At 38.9% G+C, this 21246-nt stretch overlaps 1 protein-coding gene across 14 annotated transcripts in view; it reads left to right on the plus strand.

The window, feature by feature from the left end:
* EML5 (EMAP like 5) overlaps positions 1 to 21246 on the plus strand; it is an 80344-nt gene that overhangs the window by 51298 nt on the left and 7800 nt on the right. For 4 of the 14 annotated variants that reach the window (XM_079947721.1, XM_079947717.1, XM_079947725.1 and 1 more), the window contains 10 exons: positions 3767 to 3968; positions 4850 to 4976; positions 6332 to 6346; positions 13446 to 13524; positions 13939 to 14068; positions 14196 to 14294; positions 16563 to 16583; positions 18105 to 18278; positions 18395 to 18603; positions 20432 to 20589. In XM_079947721.1, coding sequence (XP_079803847.1) covers positions 3767 to 3968; positions 4850 to 4976; positions 6332 to 6346; positions 13446 to 13524; positions 13939 to 14068; positions 14196 to 14294; positions 16563 to 16583; positions 18105 to 18278; positions 18395 to 18603; positions 20432 to 20589 — 1214 coding nt within the window. Of the gene's footprint in view, positions 1 to 3766; positions 3969 to 4849; positions 4977 to 6269; positions 6347 to 13394; positions 13526 to 13938; positions 14069 to 14195; positions 14295 to 16562; positions 16584 to 18104; positions 18279 to 18394; positions 18604 to 20431; positions 20590 to 21246 lie in introns of those variants that run through there. The other 10 variants (XR_013832155.1, XM_079947723.1, XM_079947720.1 and 7 more) reach the window with 10 other exon arrangements.

Consider the following 21246-nt stretch of genomic DNA (forward strand, 5'->3'; position numbering starts at 1 on the left):
TCCAGATTAACATCAATAAAAAAGAACATTTTTAACCCCAATCCCTATGTATAGAAATATCTTTTCAAAACCTTTTCTTCAAGATTCTAGGAATCTCCAGACTTCTCTCCATCCCCTCTTCTGGTTATTTATATAAACAACATTCTCTTACATTTCCATTTACCCAATTTTCTAATAATTACACATAATTAATCAAAACTTGGGGACGGGGGTGGCGCTGTGGTCTAAAGCACAGAGCCTAGGGCTTGCCGATCAGAAGGTTGGCAGTTCGAATCCCCGCAACGGGGTGAGCTCCTGTTGCTCGGTCCCTGCTCCTGCCAACCTAGCAGTTTGAAAGCACGAAGATCTACCTTAAAAAAAGAGACCAAAACAATATATCCATAAGAATTACCACTTAATTGTCCAGGAGAGACAGTACTAAATTCAGTACCCAATTTTCTGAAATGTCTCAGGGTGGATTGAAGAGTTGCAGCACCTGAAGATCCTTATAAATAGGTATGTCAACCTCTCTTGCCAGTTTTTTTTCTCCTCCTTAAAATTCTGATTTATATACAGGAAACTGAGTTCAGTGCTCTGTAGATCCCTCCAGCTGAGATAAGTCTTTCTTATATTCCCCCAACAGAATACTTTAATTATCTTAATCCAAATCTCCTCTGCTGAGTTCAGTTTTAATGATGGCTGCAGTTCAAAATCCAGTTTCCACTTTTATTCTCCAGTATCAGTAACAAGCCAAGAAGAGTAGATTTCAATTGCCTTAACCTTTCCTCTCCGCAACCGGGGAAAAGCTTTGGAAGGGCAGCGTAAGGGCTTTCAGATGTTGTCAGAGTCCTGGCACCACGTTTTCTTTTCCATACACAAATACCAAGTCATGGCCAGCTTTAAAATCCTATAGCAATGTCAAGCAATAAAGAATGGGTTTCAATTACTTTCAATTCTCCCATCAGCAGGCCCACACTGTAAATATCAAATAACATAATAGTTTTCCACCTGCACTTTTTTAATTACCCAGAAGACGAAGAATAGACTTCCTTTTTAATCCTTCGTCTGGCGCCGAATTATGCTTAATTAATTTCAGTAGTTAATCTTTTTACATTCCCGTCGGCTTGAATGTTGGTTACGGAAAATCTCTACTGGTGGCTGGAGCGTGCTGCCAAGACTGCAATCAAACCTGCTTCTTTCCCCCACTCTCCTGAGCCTTTTGGCGCAGGGGTCTGGGAATTGCGGGAGAGCTCTTTGCAATCTGCTGGACCCCTCGACATCTTGAGAACCCTCTCAAGACTTTTGGGGGGTACGTCTTGGCGTTTCCCCCTGACTCTCCGCAGGGCTCAGATCTGTTGGAGCAATCAGATCTGTGCTCCGTTCACCATCTTGCAGAGATCGGAAGTCCAACATAGGGTATATTTTCAAGTGATGTGTATGCATATGTGTAGCAGGCCTTAGTTGTCACCATTTTGATTTTGTTTAACCCTTGGGTAGGGAACGTCTGGCCCACACCCTAACTAGGTCTAACAGATCTTTCCATTTGGTCTGCCAGGCTGTTACAGTCAAGTTGTGCCATTCCCACCTGTCCTACAGCTGGTGTCGTATATGATGACAGGGCTTGAATGAAAAGGGCTTTCCAGGCACTGCCAGTCAGCAAATGGTACTTGGAAAGTACTATGCACAGTTTTTTTGCCCAGTTGGTTTGATTTCATACTGCATGGGCAAAAATGGTTTACTTGACATCATTGTGATTCTAGATGATAGATAGAAACACCTGTCAAACTTGGTCCATGGAGGTTTATAGAGTTAAGGTTCCAGCCCACTGGTTGATTCTAGTACCCCACTCCTAGTGGCTATTTCAGGTTGAAGAGATTCATTTTAGAACATGTATGTATTTATCAAATCAGAGGCTAGTGTCCTGGACTTGGACTAGAGACACCTGGGTTGAAAGCCCTTCTCTGCTGGTACCCAAAGGACTCTTTTTGAGTCTTACATACCTCACAGAGTTGTTGTGAAAATAAAATGGGAGATCTCTCAAGTAAGAACTCCTTAGCTCCTGGACAAAGACACAAATGTAAGAAGAATATGATTGACATCCCTTCATACTACACAATCCCCCATTCACATACCAACAACTCAAATCACACATCTAACACCACATTTCCACTGCACAGCTTTTCCCACCCATAATGCTCCAGGATTTTTGTTCTAACAGTTATTTTTTTAATTTTGGGGGGGAGAATGAAAATATGAAGTGTTCCAGTAAAATCTTTAGCCATCTTCCTCAGGCCATGCAAGCTCATAACCCAAGTAATGATATTCCTCTAGCATCACATCTCAGCTGGCATTGCAACACATAGCTGTGGAGGCAAGGCTACAGAAAAAAAAGTGGATGACTATTTCTTCCCTTGGGTTTGCCTCCAGCAATCTTAAGGAGTCAAAGCTAGACAAAGGGGAACAGTGTCAGACTGTGCCTTCAAATGTTTTCTAAATGTCATGTAATTTTTTATCTCCCTGGCATCTGATGGGAGGGCATTCTACAGGGAGGGCGCCACTGCTGAGAAGGCCCTCTGCCTGGTTAATTTGTGCAGCAGACGTCCATGTATATGTTGGAATGTTCATAAACATTCCATAACACCTCTGCAGCTGAGACAGTGGTTAAGGGTCATTCATTGGAGTTCGGAGTAATTCTGGTACTGAAAAAAGGGTATTAATGTTTCAAATACTGTAGCCTGTAACTACCCTGTGGTTGTTTCCTTTTGTTGAGTTTATCTGATTTGGAGATAATTTGGCAAACCATTCTGTTTCTGAGAAATTGTGTGTTCTATTCTTTAATTAAACACTCCCTTTGTCTTTGTCTGGCCATAATTGAAATACTTTATTGTCTCTTGTACAACTTGTATACAGTGAGATTACACGAGCACCCCCCACTCAGCTCTCTTAGTCTTAATTCCCCTCGTTTACTGATGCATACCCACCAAACCCAAAAGTCATAGAATAGAATCATAGAATCATAGAATCATAGAGTTGGAAGAGACCACAAGGGCCATCGAGTCCAACCCCCTGCCAAGCAGGAAACACCAGTTGCCCTGTTGTTATCTTTTCATTCAGCAGCCTAACAACCCACGGATAGAAGCTGTTCTTTACCCTGTTGGTGCAACTAATCATGCTTCTATATCTTCTGCCTGAGGGCAGGAGATCAAGAAAGTGCCGACAAGGGTGTGAATCATCCCTGAGAATTTTCCTCACTCTCCTGAGGCAGCGTTTTTCCGCTATTTCATCCAGCGGATTCGCGGGACAGCCCATAATATCTTGTGCTGTATTCACCACCCTCTGTAGGCACTTCCTATCAGATGATGTCAAACCAGCATATCACACCGTGATGCAGTATGAAAGGACACTTTCTATTGTTGACCGGTAGAAGGAGATCATCAAATGTTGATTGAAATAATAGTAGCTATGTAGATATGTAGGATAGCAGTAGTGGATAGTGAGGAAGGGCTGTGCTCTCAGCTGACCTCCCTTCAGCTGCACTGCTGTTGCATACCAGGATTGTTTTGCAACAGTGCCAACAGGAATGCTGGACTGTCTTTTTCCCATTATGATATGCAGCAGCATTGCAGCCAAAGGGAGGTCAAGTAAATGACACAGATGCACCAGGCCCTCCACTACTGCCCAGCATATTGTTCAGTGTTACTTTGACTCATATATAGATGCTTTGTAGGCTTGCCTAAAAATGCTAATGAATGAAATTTTCTACATTCTTTGTATATTTCATATTCAGGGAAAATATGGGAAGTTTAAGAGGTATGTGGCTCATAGCACACATGTAACAAATGTTCGTTGGACTCATGATGACAGTTTATTAGTCAGTGTTGGAGGTGGAGACACCTCTTTAATGCTGTGGACCCATGAGATGGAGGGCCATCGAGAAACCAGGCAGTGTGACAGTGAAGAATCTGATCTAGATTCTGAGGAAGATGGGGGTAAGTAACTATTTTAAGATAACTTCAATCTTATAAAGCAGTTTTAATTCTTCCCATTATAAATGCAACTTCCATAATCTGAATGTCAGTTTGAAAGGTCCAGGGTTTTTTTTTTGTGTGTGTGTGTGTATGTGTGCAAATTAAATATTTAGCAAAACCGGTTTACTGTTTTAAATGCCTTTAAAAATCCTAAGTAAATTATATTCATTGTAATTTTATGTTATGTTGGCTGGGATCCAAATATCCATTAACAGAGCTGTGCTCGTGGAAGTGGGGGAGGCAAATTTCTGATTTCTTGTGCCCACTAGAAATCTACACTCCTACACCCCAGTAGTGTAGGACATTGTGTAGGTGCTGCATGCAGTGAAGAAACTGGCAAAAATTAACACTTCTACCAGCAGGAACTTTCACAGTATTGCAGCTACTTCTGCAAACACTCGGTGCCAGGTGGCATCCCGTTTTGCCACCTGAGGCAAAATGGGAATGTACCATTCCCTGACCTCTTGCCATGCCCCCCCTCCACTGTTGCCAGGTGCCCCCCTCTTGCCAAACTCGGCAAGAACCAGAGCACTCCTCAAGGTGTTTCTGCTTGTCTTCTGTACCCTGGGTGGGTGGAGGAGGTGATGGGGGACATTCTGCTGGAAGAGGAAGCAGTGGGGCAGGTGGGTGCTTCACACTGCCTCATCAGTGGGCAGGCTCTGCAAAGTGCTTTCCCATGAACTGAAGTACTCCTTCAACTTACTATACTGAAGGGCTGGTCTTGATCCTATCTACTGTTGTTTGTTGTCTCTGGTGCACTTATATACAAATAAAATAAATTAATAAATAATTCACCTACTTCTTAGTTCCAATAGTTCTTGTGGTTATAAATATTTTACTAGGATATGACAGTGATGTCACAAGAGAAAATGAAATTAATTACACCATCAAAGCCTTATCAACCAACATCAGACCTATGTTTGGAATCAAGCCTCATCTGCAGCTAAAAGAGCCTTCAGTTGATGAAAGGTAACTTGGGGAGGAAATGTGAAATTTTATGGCATACTGTAATAGATAGAATTTTAAGGGGCATGTGTGTGTAAAAGGGGCTGAGATTTTTTTTCTATTTGGTTTTGAACCATTGTGCTTGAATATTGGATAGTATTTCCATTTAACTTTTCATGGACTAAGAATGTTGGCCAAGAGTAAAAGATTTTCACATGTAGTAGTAAATAACACACATACACTGCTGCTGAACACCAGTAGTAGCAAACAAATAGTCAGTGATAGCTTTGATCCTCTGTTGTTGGGACAAGGGTGCATGGAATAATACTTCCTCACTGCCACCACCATCACGTGATCAGTGCTATTAAAGCTGACAGCACTAACACTCATGCAGTGCTAGATGTACTCCCTCCTTAAGCTCCCCGCTATACTGTGATCTTGTGTAAATGCAGGCAACAGTTAACATGTGCAAATTCAATATTCATTGTTTAAATAATGCAAATTAAAAGCACGGAAGGAGGATAACTTAAAAACTCTTTTGTGCAGGGTTTTACCTATGTGGGAAGAGCTTTTAAGCTCTCAGACTTGCTTACTGAGCTCTTGGAGGCTCTTGCGAAATCTTGGACAACCCTGCAAATTTTGCAAGAGCCTCCCCAAGCCCGGTAAGTTCCCTGCCTTGCTGGGCAAAGAACGCTAAGACCCATTTGGGTGCACTGGCTTTGAGAGGTAATATTGCTCATGCAGGGGCAGTTCAAAGAAGCTGGTTCACATATATCCAGTTTTGTGTACCGTATATGTGCCTTCCCTGGAATGTAATCCTTGATCCGAGTTACCTGTATACCAGAACTGCAGGCAGGCAGCCAGGCACTGAGATATTTGAAGATTTGAAAGGATGGAATTTTTGAGAAGTAGGTAGGGTTAAACAATAATTTTAATAATTGCCAAATAATTTTCGAAGTGTACGCAAGAGGCATCTTCAGTCCTTGCATCTAAGTGGGCATGTTTAATTCTGCAGCTTTAAATATTTGTGGGCAAATTTTCACTTAACATTTTGAACTGCGGTTGAACTGAAGCAAACATTCATGCCAGATCCATCTTTTGGAAAACAGTCAGAAGTGACATCCCGGAAAAGAATATTCCTCTGCTTACAGATATTTTACAGAGACATGCACTGAATTTTACACACAAATGCCTTTAGACTTGATGCATTTACTGTATTTCGTTCTTGGGTATTAATGCCTATGTACGAAATGTGAGTTTAGAATCGGCTAACAAATATTTGGTCCATTGAATTAATTTCAGTTTTCTTTATCCTAGATTTCTGATATATATTGTTCATATTTTAATATTCCTGCTTAATTTTAATGCTTCCTGTGAAGGCAAGGGGTTGTAAGGTAAGATCTTACTTACATATATAAAACATTCACTATAAAGTATATTTTATCTGATTTGGAAAATTATAACCTACAGAAGCGTCAAGTAATACATATATAGATAAAATCCTAGGGAATACAATGATACAATGAATATACCATATTCTTCTGTCTATAAGACTCTTCCATGTATAAGACACCCCCTATTTTGGGGGACTCAGATTTAAGAAAATGTATCTGTGTAGAAGACGCCCCCTAATTTTTGACATTATTTTTTAGGGGAAAAACCTAGTCTTATACATGGAAAAATACGGTACTTCCTTTTTGCTATTGGAAAGTTTCTAGAGCAATCAAATGAGGCTGATAAAAAACAGAAAAGATACATTCTTCTGATGGCAGTTTTTGTGTCCATGAATATACATACCTTATACATCTTCTGTATGCCATAAAGGGTATAACTTCTAGCTCAGCACCAGACAGGAAACTTGTCATAAGCAGTGTCTATAAGCAATGTCTATTAGTTTCAGCATTCTGGAGTTGACTCTTCTTTCCTTCATTCTTTTTCAATTGCTAGCTTCAGTGTCTAAGGAGCTGATTCTAGAGCCAAACTAGATGTTAAATGTATGATATATCTTTAACCTTTTTTAAAAAAAAATAAGTGTGCATGTGCAATCTGCATTAGGATATTGGCACAGAAGGAAGGTGGTTAACTACTCCCCCTTGCCTGTTTCTGGAAAATCACATCACTCTCTCCAACTGATACTGACTTTAATCAAGAATCTGCCGTAGGTGCCTATTGCAGTTTCTGTGTAGAGCAAATAGAAATTTGTAGAGTATTGTGATTTTCATCACAAAAGCAGCAAAGGAACAATGACAATTTATTGATAAAAGCTGGTATCTTAAAATAAATAATCTTGAGGAATTACATGTTCAGATTTCACCGATAGCCTATATGAATTTGCATATATTTGATTTTTTTTCAGTCTCCAAATACAGTGTTGCGATTTATACCTAAGCATAAACAACAAAGCAGGACAACACTTTTCAAGTCATATATCTGTTCTGTGTATTTCGGAATTTGTATGAGTTGTTTGAAAAGGATTTATAAAATAATAATATAATACAGAGGGGGAAATAGACTCAGGACCAGGTCATCAAAATTACTCATACAAGAGTTACATTATTATGAGTTGTATTCAAAGTAGTGATAAGGAGGCTGTTCCATCAGTGCAAGCATTTCTGCTTACCTGATGGGACTATGTCTCTTCTCCTCCCTGTATGTGCTGTTCTGCTGATCCTCCAGAATTGGTTCTGGGGAAGTTGGGGGGTGGAGAAGGGGGGGAAAGCCTCATTGCACTAGTGAGCATCATTGCAGTGTTTTCCACTACTGCTGTGATTTATTTGAATATGGCCCAATGTGTACAAGCCGTTCCTGCTAATGGTTGTGATATAAATGGCAACAGTATGCTAAGGTCTTTGTTGTAAAACTTTGATTTATTTCCCTGTCATGTCTTGGTAAATACAGTGGTACCTCGGGTTACATACGCTTCAGGTTACATACGCTTCAGGTTACACACTCCACTAAGCCAGAAATATTGCTTCAGGTTAAGAACTTTGCTTCAGGATAAGAACAGAAATCGGGCTCCGGTGGCGCGGCAGCAGCAGGAGGCCCCATTAGCTAAAGTGGTGCTTCAGGTTAAGAACAGTTTCAGGTTAAGTACAGACCTCCGGAACGAATTAAGTACTTAACCCGAGGTACCAATGTAAATACTTATTTAGAGGATTATCACACACCTCCTGCCCCACTCACTTTCTTGGCCACTACTTCTTCAGTTCCCCATTGCCAGTGTCATTCTGAATGCAGTTCTGCTTTTCCCAGTTTCAACCTAAGAGCCTTGAACCCGGCATGTGGCTCTGTACTGCCTTTGTTGGATAGTGCTGAGTCTGGTACAAGTGCAGCTCTGCTTTCCCTTTTTCTAGCCTCCAAAACCTAGGGGGAGGAGTGATTGTATCCTGTGAGTCTTGGGTACAGTTTACTGCTTGGGTTTTCACCTGGGGTACTTGCAATTAGCTATATAGGAGGGAAAAAAATACAAAGCTGCCTCATTGTTAACAGGTCAAGAATTATGAAAAAGTAATGAGAATTTGATATGAGAATTAGTGACTAGTGTAATGATTAGAGGAGCACCCCCAAGCATACCCACAATAATTTGATCCAGAAACTTGGTAAGCAGGCAGAAGCATGAAAAAAATGAGTTTTCCAAACCATCCTTTTCTGTACTAAAAAGCTATATGAGCAAATATTTTCTGTCTTATTTGCAATTATATTGCCTTTGTTTAATGAAACCTGTGGAATATCAAGTTAGACATCATTTCCCTGAAAGCTTGTAAAAGTTCTTCTCCTGCATCACTGTTCTATTGTGCAGTGTTTGAGCATGCTTGATGAGCCTTCTTTGCCAAATAGAGGAACTTGAGTAAATAGTTAGCAAACTTACTCTTTTGTGCCCCAAAAGAGGTAATATATTCCTTCTCATTTTCCTTACACTATGGACTCTTCCTCTCCCAACACTCCTTCACTTTCCTATTCCTTTTCCTTATGCTGCCAAACTACTCCTCTCTTGCAAATCATGTCTCAGCTTTTTAAAAAATCCCTCTCCATGTTATACCTGTAAATATTACTTTTGTAAACAAAAAAACACAACCGCAAAATAAAATCTCTTACACTTGGATATTACCAGAGGATCAGTTCAACACAATTCTACATAATATCTTTTCTGCTATAAAATAATTTTAGATGCTTGGTTTTCTTATCTTAAAATACACTTTTCACCAATTCATCATTAAACCAAACTGGAATAAATAATCATTCTCTCTTCCTTCTGCTGCTGAAAAGAGGTTCCAGGTAATGCTTTTACTTTGCTAATGTCTTTTTCATATTTCAGCACCATCTTCCATTTCCACGCAAAGCTGTCTTGTCATTTTGGTGTCCCTAATACACATATACATGTTCCTACCAGCCTTCAACATCTTGCTGTCATGCTACTTTCTGTACATATATAGAACTCTGAAAATGTAAACACTTCTATTCACCTTGACCCTCATTAAATTTGCTAAATTTAACAATATTTTAAAAATACTTAACATAAAATAAAGTAGAATTACAAGTTCAAGAAAATATTAAGGACATTTTCATATGATATGCTTCCATAGAAATTTCTATGAATCTAGTTAATTTATTTTGTTTATTAGCACATTCATATCCCAGCTCAAGATGGAGTGCATGGTTATTCCCACCTATTTTAATTTCACAGCATAACATATTTAGAGAGAAGCCTTATTTAGTAGCTGGCTAAACAAAAACCTGCTGGAAGTTCTCTTTGCCTATAGGTTTGTTACCTATTTAGCACTACGCTCTTCAAAGTGATATTAGTACTATTTCCTTCGTGTACCGAGGTATCTGTTAGGACCTGTTTAGTTCATCATCTGCTGCTTTTCAGAATCTCACTCACTGCTTTGGTGAATCTTCTGCTTTTCTGTTCTCTTACATTGTCTTTCTGTGTCTACCTCACTGACATGGGCGCTTATTTCTGTCCCGAAGCTGTTATTTCTCCTGTCACAGAGCACAGTTTTCAGATGCAGTTTTGACTTCTTCATTTAAACCATGTGCAGCTGCTACCTTAAAATGACATCAGAATGATAGATGTCACTATTATTTTCAGGTTCGGTGGCAAATCTTGAGTCTGTTGTGAGGAATAATTGGTAACTTGTTTCATTGTCATCTATGCTTCCCAAACTAATAGAGTATGTTTAAAGGTGTAGGATGAGGGCTGTACTACCTCAGTATGGAAGTGGGAGGATTGCATGCTTGGGATTACCACATGCCCTCACCAGCGCTAGAATCAGCTCTTAGCAGATGAAGTGTAACTGTATGCATAAATCCAATATATTACTTGGAAGTGGAACCACCTTAAAAACCTTGGGGAAGGAAATAATGGTAAGTTTGGGACCCCTTTCCCTTCCATAGTATGAGGCTGTATCATTTACTTGGCTGAAACTTAGGACTCAGCTACACGGGTCAATTATAACGTTATATGTGCATTATAAAAATGTGGCACCAGATGGTGCTGTAGAGCTGAAATCCAAAGTGAATGGTAAATTGCACTGAGAGCTTTTATAGCGGTCTTTTTTTCATAGTTCTTTAAAATATCTATGTAGATCCATCCTTATATCTATCCACGTGGGTTATTGTTGGCATAGGGGTGTCATGTTTGTGTCATTGCCCAAACAAAGCTTTGGGCCTAATGCAACTCTATGCCAGAATGACAGTTGCTGTTAACTACGGTTACCATACATCCAGATTTCTCCAGAGATGCCTAGGATTCCAAAGGTGATTTTTTTTTTAATTTTGAAAAATGTCCAGTTTTTTTGGGGGGGGCACAATGAGGGAGCAGCCGAGCAGTCTGTCTGTCAGTCTGATGGGCATCTGGTTGACTGAGCAGACCCCGCTTCTCCTCCTTGCAAAGTTAAGAGCCGTGTTGGGCCTCCCTTCTTTTTCTTCTCCTCCCCTCAGTGGCCTCCAGGCCCAGGCCTGGCTGGAGGTCCCGCCACTGCAGGGCCACTCGCCGGAGGAGGAAGCTGTGGGACGAGGAGCCTCCCTCACAGGTCTCCCTCCTCCTCCTACTCCTCCTACTCCTCCTGCTGCTATTCCGGGAGCACAATGTAGAAGCAGCCCCTTTTCTTGCTCCCCTTCCCCACAGTGACCACAGCTGTTCCTCCCCCCCCCCAAGCAGATAAGTCGCAGCAGATGCCCCGTCAACCCGAGGCAAGTCCAATGCACCCCTGCCCCACAACCTTCTTTCTGAAAAAACATAGTTTAATAAAGCTCTCTCAAAGCAAGAGCTATGAATCTTGAGTCTAAAAAGTGTACTCTTTTCAGATGATAACTTATTTAAGATTGCATAGTTACTGGAAGTGTGCCTCACTGAACACAGTTGGGCATACTTCCATAAACATTCACTTTTTATAGTTTGTGAGGGACTACTGATTTTCTTGTTCAATAAGGCTTCCTTGATATCAATTCTGCAATATCCAAATAAAACACGTGTTTGTACCTGCAGCCTCATTTGTGTAACTTTAGATTTAGTATCATTTTAGAAATGTTTTAATTATGTGAATTGGTTCATCTAGTTTCTTAGAATTCTAGTACACTTTAGAGAACAAATCTACAGCTAGCCATAACAGGAGGGGTTCCCATATGGTTATGCAGTTTTGGAGGCTTAACTCTTATTTACTTCCACTACCATTCCTAAGTATTGAAGGAAGAAGGGGGGGGGGGTCAATTTAAGTATAGGAATTCCTAACTTGTACTTTATACCAACCCTGAGCACAGGAAAGGTACTTCTTTTGGAAACTGATTTCCTTTTGCAAACTTAGCAGACATTCCTTTCTTATTCTGCAGTGGCTTCCACAACATTGTGCTTTATAGCCCTCTGTTATATACAGTATGTTCACTGCCTGTGCCATGTCATCATATCATTTATGTTTAGCCGGGATCAGAGGGGTCTCCAAGATCTCTGCTCCCTTATCAGGAGCCTAGTAATAGCATACAAAACCCCATCCTTTCACTCAAAGCCTATGCCTTGTCCTCTGAGTCTAGCCCCCTCCATATTGCTCTACCCCATACTCTGCCATCAGTCTCAGAAGTAGTGCAGTAAGACTGGAGATCTTTATCAGCGGTCTGTGTTACATCACCAACCTGTGCTTGTCAAATTGTCTTCATTCTTTGCTTTTGTCATTAAAGTAATGGAAAGTGCATGTCATGCAATGTTTTAAAATTTGATGGTACTGAACATTAAAGTATTATAAAATACAATCATGATTTTCTGGTTGGGCCCTTGATGTCTTTGGGTGGCTGGGGCAACCCAGTCAAATGGGCGGGGTACAAATATTATTTATTTATTTATTTATTTATTTATTTATTTCATGTTGCATATACACCATACATTTAAAGCACATTTAAAACAAAGAATATTGGGAACTAGTTTTTTTTTTAATAGGTGCTGGAAACTATACCTCTGTGAGGGATAAATTACAGTTCCTAGGATTCTTTGTGGTTTGCCAAGTGCTTTAAATGTATTGTGAATGTATGGTGTGCATGCATACAATAAAAACTGTACTGACCAGATAATAGAACAATGAGGGGATTAGGAACAGAGGAACTATGAGTGCTATAAAGCAACAGAAAGCTCATAACTGCTAATGATGATGATGATGATGATGATGATGATGATAATTTATACCCCACCCATCTGGCTGGGCTTGCCCAGTCACTCTGGGCGGCTTCCAACAAAATATTAAAATACAGTAATACATCAAACATAAAATACAGTAATGAATCAAACATTAAAAGCTTCCCTAAACAGGGCTGCCTTCAGAAAAGATAGCTTTGCTGTGAACAAGTGTAGGAAACAAACCAGTGTTGACTTAGCATTTCATGTGAATCTCATGGTTTGTGTTCTTGCACAATACAAGGGGATGGATGGGTGTGTTCATTACGAGCCATGACTTGTAAGATCATGTATTCCATCATGTGTACACTGCACCATTGGATTATTACTTTCCACATGGTGGAAATATACAACATTGATCAAAAGAAGTAATAAAATATACATAATAAAGCAACTGTTTTTAAATGGTCCCTATGGTACAAGCACAGCCTTGTTTTCAAGCACGTGTCTGTCTGGTGGCCATTGGTGACTAGGAATTGCACACACAAGAGTGAATGGAATCCCATGCAGGTGAGTAACTGAGCTGGTCGAAGAGGGATGAAGTACTCTGTTGACTTCACTGTACCCAACATAGTAACAAAGGGACTGCTAGAGGAGGGTAGCCTCTTCCTCCTCAATCAGTATAGAAATGAACCTCTCTGTCCCTTCTTTGCCAGCCCCCAGCAGACTGGTATCATTTCTTTGTAGGGTAATAACTTTCAGGGTTTGTTTATAAGGCTGTCCTAGCAAAGTATCTTACAGCTTTCTCTACCCAGGCGACAGTTCAGAAGATGCTGTTTTAGTACTGAATGGGTGACAGACAACCTTTTCTTATTCACAGTTCTTTGTTTCAGACCACCAGTTAGTAGGGCATTGCCTCAGCCTGAAAAACTTCAGACAAATAACGTTGGCAAAAAAAAGAGACCTATAGAGGTAAGAAAACGTGCTATTCTTATTAACATTCTCATTTAAACTTCATTATAACCAATATGGGGTGTAATAGAAATTTAATTAAACAGCTTTTGTAAACAAATGCCTTGTGGACAAACAGGCAAAATAAGTGATAATTTATTCTGCATCTATTTAAAGGGATCTTTCAATAGCCCAGACAGACTGGCAGAATAAAAGGGGAATTTGGGGGCAAACTTGCGGGCTGGTCAATACTGTAAGCAGAATATTCCCTGTTTACCCCCAATATATACGTGGTGAAGTGAGTTAGAGGATTTTTCTTGATGCTTTGGAACACCATTAAAAGAAAAAAAATTAAATTAATTAAACTGCTTTTAATTAATGAAATAGCTTTTATTCACAAGGAAGCTTGTGGTGATCATAAATCTGTTTTCTTAGGATCTAGTGCTGGAGCTGGTGTTTGGCTATCGTGGTAGAGATGGCAGGAACAATGTGCACTATTTGAATGATGGTGCTGATATAATTTATCACACTGCATCTGTTGGAATTCTGTACAATGTGGCAACAGGTAGGAAACATATACAGTAGATTCCATCTGACATTGATACAGTGTTTTTATTTTCTCTCTCTTTTTCTTTTCCCCTCATAGATGTGATATTTGTACTTTAAATAATATACCGTATTTGTCTCTGTAGGCTCTCAGTCTTTTTACCAGGAACATAATGATGATATTTTGTGCCTCACTATAAATCAGCACCCCAAGTTTATCAACCTTGTGGCAACTGGCCAAGTAGGTATGTTTGTATTTTTTAAAAAAGAAATTAATATATATGCATGAACAGTTAGTCATGTGAATTCATAGATAGAAGAAAGCATTTGCTTATGCTGCTTCTGTTTGTATGAATGTTACTCAGTTACCTGTGCCAATTATATTTTTTCTTGTAACACTGAAAATTATTTTAAAAACACATTGATGCTTAAGGATGCTAATGCTATATTTTATTGCAGATTTATCAAAATGATTTTTTACAGCTATTGAGCCCCATTTAATCACAAAACATTTTCTTTTTTGATTCCACACCTGCCACAATGTACACTATCATGTCCAGCATACACAACACAGAGCAAAATGCCCATTGCTATGAGATGGACGAAGGAATGCAGGGACCCCCTAGGGGTGCAAAGTAGGTCTGTGCGCTTTGCAGATAGATGCATTGTGCACAAACTCCACAATATCTTCTGTGAAGACTAAGAAGCTATAGCAGTGTAGGTTGTACCTTCACATCAATACTGAGCCCATGTAAACAATCCTGCAAACTCTGCCACCCTAGGATAACTTGGTCCTCTGTAACATCTTGCCAAGTACTAAGGGCTGGATTTTTTTTTGTTTTTGTTTTTTTCTACCATGCACCCAGTGCAGCTATGTGATAAAGTATTGCCTGTTGCAGCATTATACTGTTTTCAATAGACATTGATGATCATTCACTTATTTAGGAGAAACGAAGAGAAAAATATACAGTACACTTTTGAAGCAGAGATAATATAAAAAGATTGAGCTTTCAAAATATGTAACAAAATAAAAATCAAAAGTGCACTAATTGAAAAGCCGTGATCATAAACAATCCAGCGCACAGTAATCAGAACAAATTGTCAAATGGGTTGATTTAAGTTGTGCAGGGATGAAAGTGGTCCCTTTTGTACAAAAACCATTGCCAAAAGCTACTCATATAATTTGGGGTAGGAAAGTATTTCTGCAATTTGATTTAAAATGATGCTAAATATGTACCAGAACACAAAGTATTTAGCCAGAACAGATGGAATTTTGAACTGCAGTCTGGAAGATTCTCAAATCCAAACATGATATGGTTTAAATGACAAGTTTAAGGTAGATGTCATGATCCAGCAATTGAATCTGAGAATAGGTGCACCAGCGTATGCACAGAATTCCCTATACTTCTCATTCTAGAGAGGGAGGCTTCTTTAAAAGAATGTACAAGTAGATCTGCTTGTCTCATTTAAATGAGTGTTGAAGCTGCATCCTTGAGATCTCTTTCTGCATTCAAGAACACATGTAGAATCTGGATCTGAACTATGAACTAAGAGTGGCAATTATGACAGTGGTCATTGCTGGATCTATTACGTTTTTGGATGTTGATACTTTTTACAAACACATTGAGTTGGTTAAGATCTAACAAAACATGGATTGGAGGATCAGGAATGTGCTGTGGACTTGTATTCTTCCTCCCCATGTCTCCGCAGGCTCAGGTTTGATTACTTACGTCCTGTTTAGCACAAAGAATTTGCCATCATGTCTGAACGAAAAACTGTGCTTACCAATTCTGGATTAGAGGGCAAATGTAAACCACCATTCAGCAAACTATGACCTATTTTAAATAAGAAATTACTAACTGAATCTTAATGCAGAAGGGGAAAGAGGGATAAGGAAAAGAAAGTAGATGAGTCCAAGGCTCACTCGTGTAATGTGAAACCATGGCATTACACATAGTCCTCTGCTATTTTTTCCCAACTGTTGAAAGAAAGATTATTTTAAACCATCTCTAACCAAACAGTTTTGCTCTCCATGCAACTGAGAATTCAGCATCACTCAAGTTTGTTTAATTTCTAACTAAACATTGTTCAAGGAAAGGCATCTCCATGCCACTCTGTATATTCTGTTAGTGGAAGCAATAACAACTAACTATATATGGATAAAACAAAATAAAAAAATTCCTTCCAGTAGCACCTTAAAGACCAACTAAGTTAGTTCTAGGCATGAGCTTTTGTGTGCATGCACACGAAAGCTCATACCTAGAACTAACTTAGTTGGTCTTTAAGGTGCTACTGGAAGGAATTTTTTTATTTTGTTTTGACTATGGCAGACCAACACGGCTACCTATCTGTAACTATATATGGATAGTAAGTTCCCGTTTAATATACCTGCCACAGGGTTCATATTGTTAGACAACAATTCTGAAACCAAAGCTTGTACTTTATACCACATATATTTTAGTTATCATTTTCATTCTGGTTGTAATTATTTTTCTGCTGCTTTTCCATTACAGGAGACACAGCAGATATGTCAGGTAAGGGAAACTAAATTTTAACACCTTCAGGTATAACTAGGTTTTTTGACATTACGCACAGTACTGTAGGTAGGTTAACTGAATATATTTCCATGATATCAAATGCTACAACATTAGCACTAAACACAAAATTCAACAAGATATAAATATGCAAGATTTCCTTTAGATGAAGTCAAAGAATAATTTTAACACATTCTAAAGTTTATTGTATTATACCCACCACAACCACCCCAGTGTTTTGATAAGTGATAAAACATTTTATAACCTATTTTCTTATTTATATAACTTTTAATTAATTCAGTTTCTGGAAAATCATTGGGGCTGACAACAAATGTTTCTGTTATAAATATTATTTTGTTTAGCTATTCACTCAAGAGGCCTTGGTGACTGAGTTAATAAAGAAATCATCTTTCTCATTTACTGTATTGTCATGCAGTTTTTACCAGCCATCCAGAATGCTTATCAGTGCTATCAAATCCATTTTGTGAAATATCATTATGTTCCTTTGAAAGTCATAGTCTCAGCTGTGATCTTGTATAGTTGTTTTCATCTTGCATGAATAGGTAGCCATATTACATAGATGTGTATCAAACAGCTGACAGAAAAGGATAATGCACATGCTTGCCTATGTAGAGCAGTTGTTGTTGTTTCTGAACTCTTATCTATGCGATTCCCTTGATTATAATGTCTTGTGCCACTTGTGTAGCCTATAGTGCACAATCAGATATTATGTCTCAGCATAGTATGTTCCTCCTAGGACACGTGATGAGGATAGAAGCCTAGCCTTTTAGATTTCCACTGTGGTCCTTGTTGACCATTGTCACATTCCAAAACAGCATCGAGCACATTTCAGAACTGGCAGAGTGTGGCCTGGGATTGTGTAGTGCTGAAAAATGCACTGGAAAACATATTTCCCTCATATATTTCAGTCTTCTATAGACTCTTACCACCCATGAATGCCCCTGTACCATATATAGATATCTTTACTTTATTGCACAGATGACTTGTTGGGTTCCTACCTGGCATTCATACAATTACAAGCAATGTATTACAATGTATTACAAATTAGATTAACAGTACAGGCCTCACTCTGTCTTCTTAGAAGTAAGTCCTATTGAATTCTGTGGGGCTTACTCTCTAGTAAGTGCACTTAGGATTGCAGTCTAAATTGTAAACTTGTGAACTGCAGTCTGTATTCATGCTTTGTTCCCTTGTCATTAAACAAATGTAAGGGTGTGTATAATTTTATATAGATAATTTAAAATTCAGTTTTTTGTTCTTGTGTTAAGGGGGAACTGAATGAGACTTAAGAAGAAGAAGGTTCTGCTGTTAGATGTATCTTTTCTAGATTTGGGTAATACTTTCCCAAATGAGCACTTTTTGCAGTGTTGGCTTCAGAAAGCAAGATTATAATTTCAGGTTTTGTTCTTTTAATTAAAGTTAGTTGAATTATTTAAGTGTTACAAATCCTACAAGCTTTAACCAACAAAATAATTTACTGATCTTCTTATATTTGTACAGCTACAGCACCTTGTATTCACGTATGGGATGCAATGAATAAGCAGACATTGTCTGTATTGCGATGCTACCATTCAAAAGGCGTTTGTTCAGTCAGTTTTAGTGCCACTGGCAAGCTTCTTCTGTCTGTAGGGCTGGATCCTGAACATACCATTACCATTTGGAAATGGCAGGAAGGTAGGAAGGTATTTTGTTTGTCTAAAACACATTTATCTTGTTCATTAATCACTACTTATTGGTACAATACAATTGTCTATATATGACTTTGAATTACAATTAATTCTTCCTATTAGGTGCCAAAATCGCTAGTAGAGCTGGTCATAATCAGCGTATTTTTGTAGCAGAATTCAGGCCTGACTCCGACACACAATTTGTTTCAGTAGGAGTAAAACATGTGAGGTTCTGGACACTTGCTGGAAGAGCACTTCTAAGTAAAAAAGGACAAACAAGTTCAATAGAAGATGCACGAATGCAGACTATGCTGTCTGTAGCATTTGGAGCTGTAAGTAAATAAACATACTTTTTACTACAGTTACTCTTTTTACTGTTGATGTTTCCATGTTTTCATTAAACTATGACTGCCTTTACTACTTTAAAGACTAAGCAGCTCAAACATAAGTTGCATTATAGATTTTGGAAGCCGTTGAATAGTATTTAAACACTTCGCCTTCCAATGCAGATATTTTGTATACTGTATTTAGAAAAACTGATTTATTTAGAAAAATATTTTTAAAAACATTTGAGGGTATTGAGGAAAATTCTAGTAGTGATTCAGACTTCTCTGATAAAAACTAGTTCTGGAGCGAATGTTTTATGAGCAGTTACCAATATTGTGCTGCATCCATAATTCGCTAGAATCTGATTGAAACCTCAGTTGAGTACCAGATCTGAACATTTTTTCCTCTATATTATAAACTCAGAACATTATTTATTTATTTGTTTGTTTATTTATTAAATGATGTTTGAATCTTGCCAGAATGGTCAAATGCAGTTTTAAATACAGATACAATCTAATCAGAACCAGCAGAAAACTCACATAAAAAACAGAATAAACGATAATTGCGTGTTAAGATCCCCAGGAGCTTCCCAAAAAATAAAAACACAATTGACACGGATTTTAGTTTTTAGGTTATTGGCGTAATTTTGGCCACAACTTTATTGATTACAGATAGTGAGGGGTTTGTTTAGGCATTGGTTCCCGACTAGCTGCACCTGACCGCAGCAGGGCAGCACTGACGACTGGGCCCCACCATATTGTCAGTACAGGTAAACATCATGGGGGAGCAATGGTCCAGAATCAGACTCAAGCTCACCCCAAATGCTCCCAGGGACTCTTGCGTGGCCCTACCCCCCCCCCGAAAGGGGTTGACAAAAGCATGGTGAATCCCTGGATTCCTTTAACGGAAAAGCTTTGCGCATTGGAGGGGACAGGTATTCCAACCCCACCTCCGGACCACCTTGAACCAATGCCTAACTGCCAAACCTTACAAAATTGTGACAATTTGCTATGCGGCAGGCGAAACCCAAGTGGCACCAGCCAATCAACCAAATGGGAAAATTCCTACCAGGCCCCTGTCCCAAAACAGATGACCCACAACGGCATAGCAAGGTCATAGCAAGACCCTAAATATAGGGAGGGTGATCCGGTGCAGGAGGCGAAAAGAGGAAGCTCTATGCAATGTTCAGCGGTATATAAAGGTCCCTCAGTTAATACACAAAATTCCCCATTGGCCAGATTTGCCCAGCAACCAAGGGACCACCAATCAGGGTTGTTGTGGCTATCCAATCGCTCCCACCCACTCAAACAAACAGTGAGGTCAGTCCTGATGATCTCACTGCAACACGTGCCCTCTGAGGAGCACTCAATTTACAAGAAAATCTCCAATACCATTAGAAAGCCACTGAAGTGCAACAGAACAGGACAGACTTCTCCTGACACCTAAAAAAATGTTAAGAAGGTGCAAGGCAAACCTTTCTGGGGAGGGAGTTCCATATTGATACTACCAGAGAAAATGACCTTTTAACTGGCTTTGAGAACAGGAAAACCTGGACAAGGGCCAATCTTAATTGGCAGGCAAGTATCTATGGGAGAATGTAGTGCTTTGTTTCCAGGCCATTAAAGTATTGAAACCGTAAAACCAATATTTTTAACTGATAATATAAATCATTTTGCTGAAGATCTTTTGAACTGGTATAAAATGCTTGTAGCAGTTAACCACAGTTAGTATTCTGTCCACTGTGCTCTGCACCATCTGTAGTTTCATTATAAATATATGCATTTCCCCCCTTTTGAAATCATGTGATGAACACATTCCCTCCCTCCTTTTCAGAATAATTTGACATTTACAGGTACAATCAGTGGAGATGTGTGTGTTTGGAAAGAACATATACTGAATCGAATTGTAGGCAAAGCTCACAATGGGCCTATATTTGCAATGTACACAACACTACGAGATGGCTTAATTGTAACAGGAGGCAAGGAGAGGCCGTGAGTCTGATTTTCTTACAGATACATTTTACAAATATATTAATGAATGCATAAATGTGTTGAAGTAAATTACGCTGTGGTAGTTCTACTTTTAAGTACTGTATATACAATTCATTATTTGTACATTAGTAAATTGACAGCCTAAACCTATTTATCTCTATTTGCTGTAGCAGAGCAAGTAGCGACTTTTACTGACACAGCAACCATGGCAACTCTTGTTAAATGTTAGAAAAATTCCCTACCTAATTATTTACAATGAGTAAAACAGGAAACTGATTTGAATGATTTCACCTGTTTCCCACTAGTATTGCATGGTTTGCTGCTAGACTCAATCTTCTTTAGCATAATACTAATAAGCCTTTCAGCAAAGTAATCATTTCAAAGTGAGTGACTGACTTTAAGAAATAATCTTGTATTTTTTATGTTTTCCTATATTCTTACTGCAACAAAATGTATTATAAAGTAAGGAGTACCCTCAGTCATTTTCTCTCACATAGGAAAGAGTTAAGCATGTACTAGATTATGTCTAAGATTAGGGGAATGAATACCCAAGTCAAGGGAGTGAAAAGTTGAGCAGTCACGCTCTCACTGGCTAGCATATTAGCCTTAACTACAATGTGACATGAAATAGTTAAAATAACAGAAGCGTCTACAAAA

This window comes from Podarcis cretensis (genome assembly GCF_951804945.1).
Source record: "Podarcis cretensis genome assembly, chromosome: 1".
In the NCBI taxonomy this organism is placed as follows: Eukaryota; Metazoa; Chordata; class Lepidosauria; order Squamata; family Lacertidae; genus Podarcis; species Podarcis cretensis.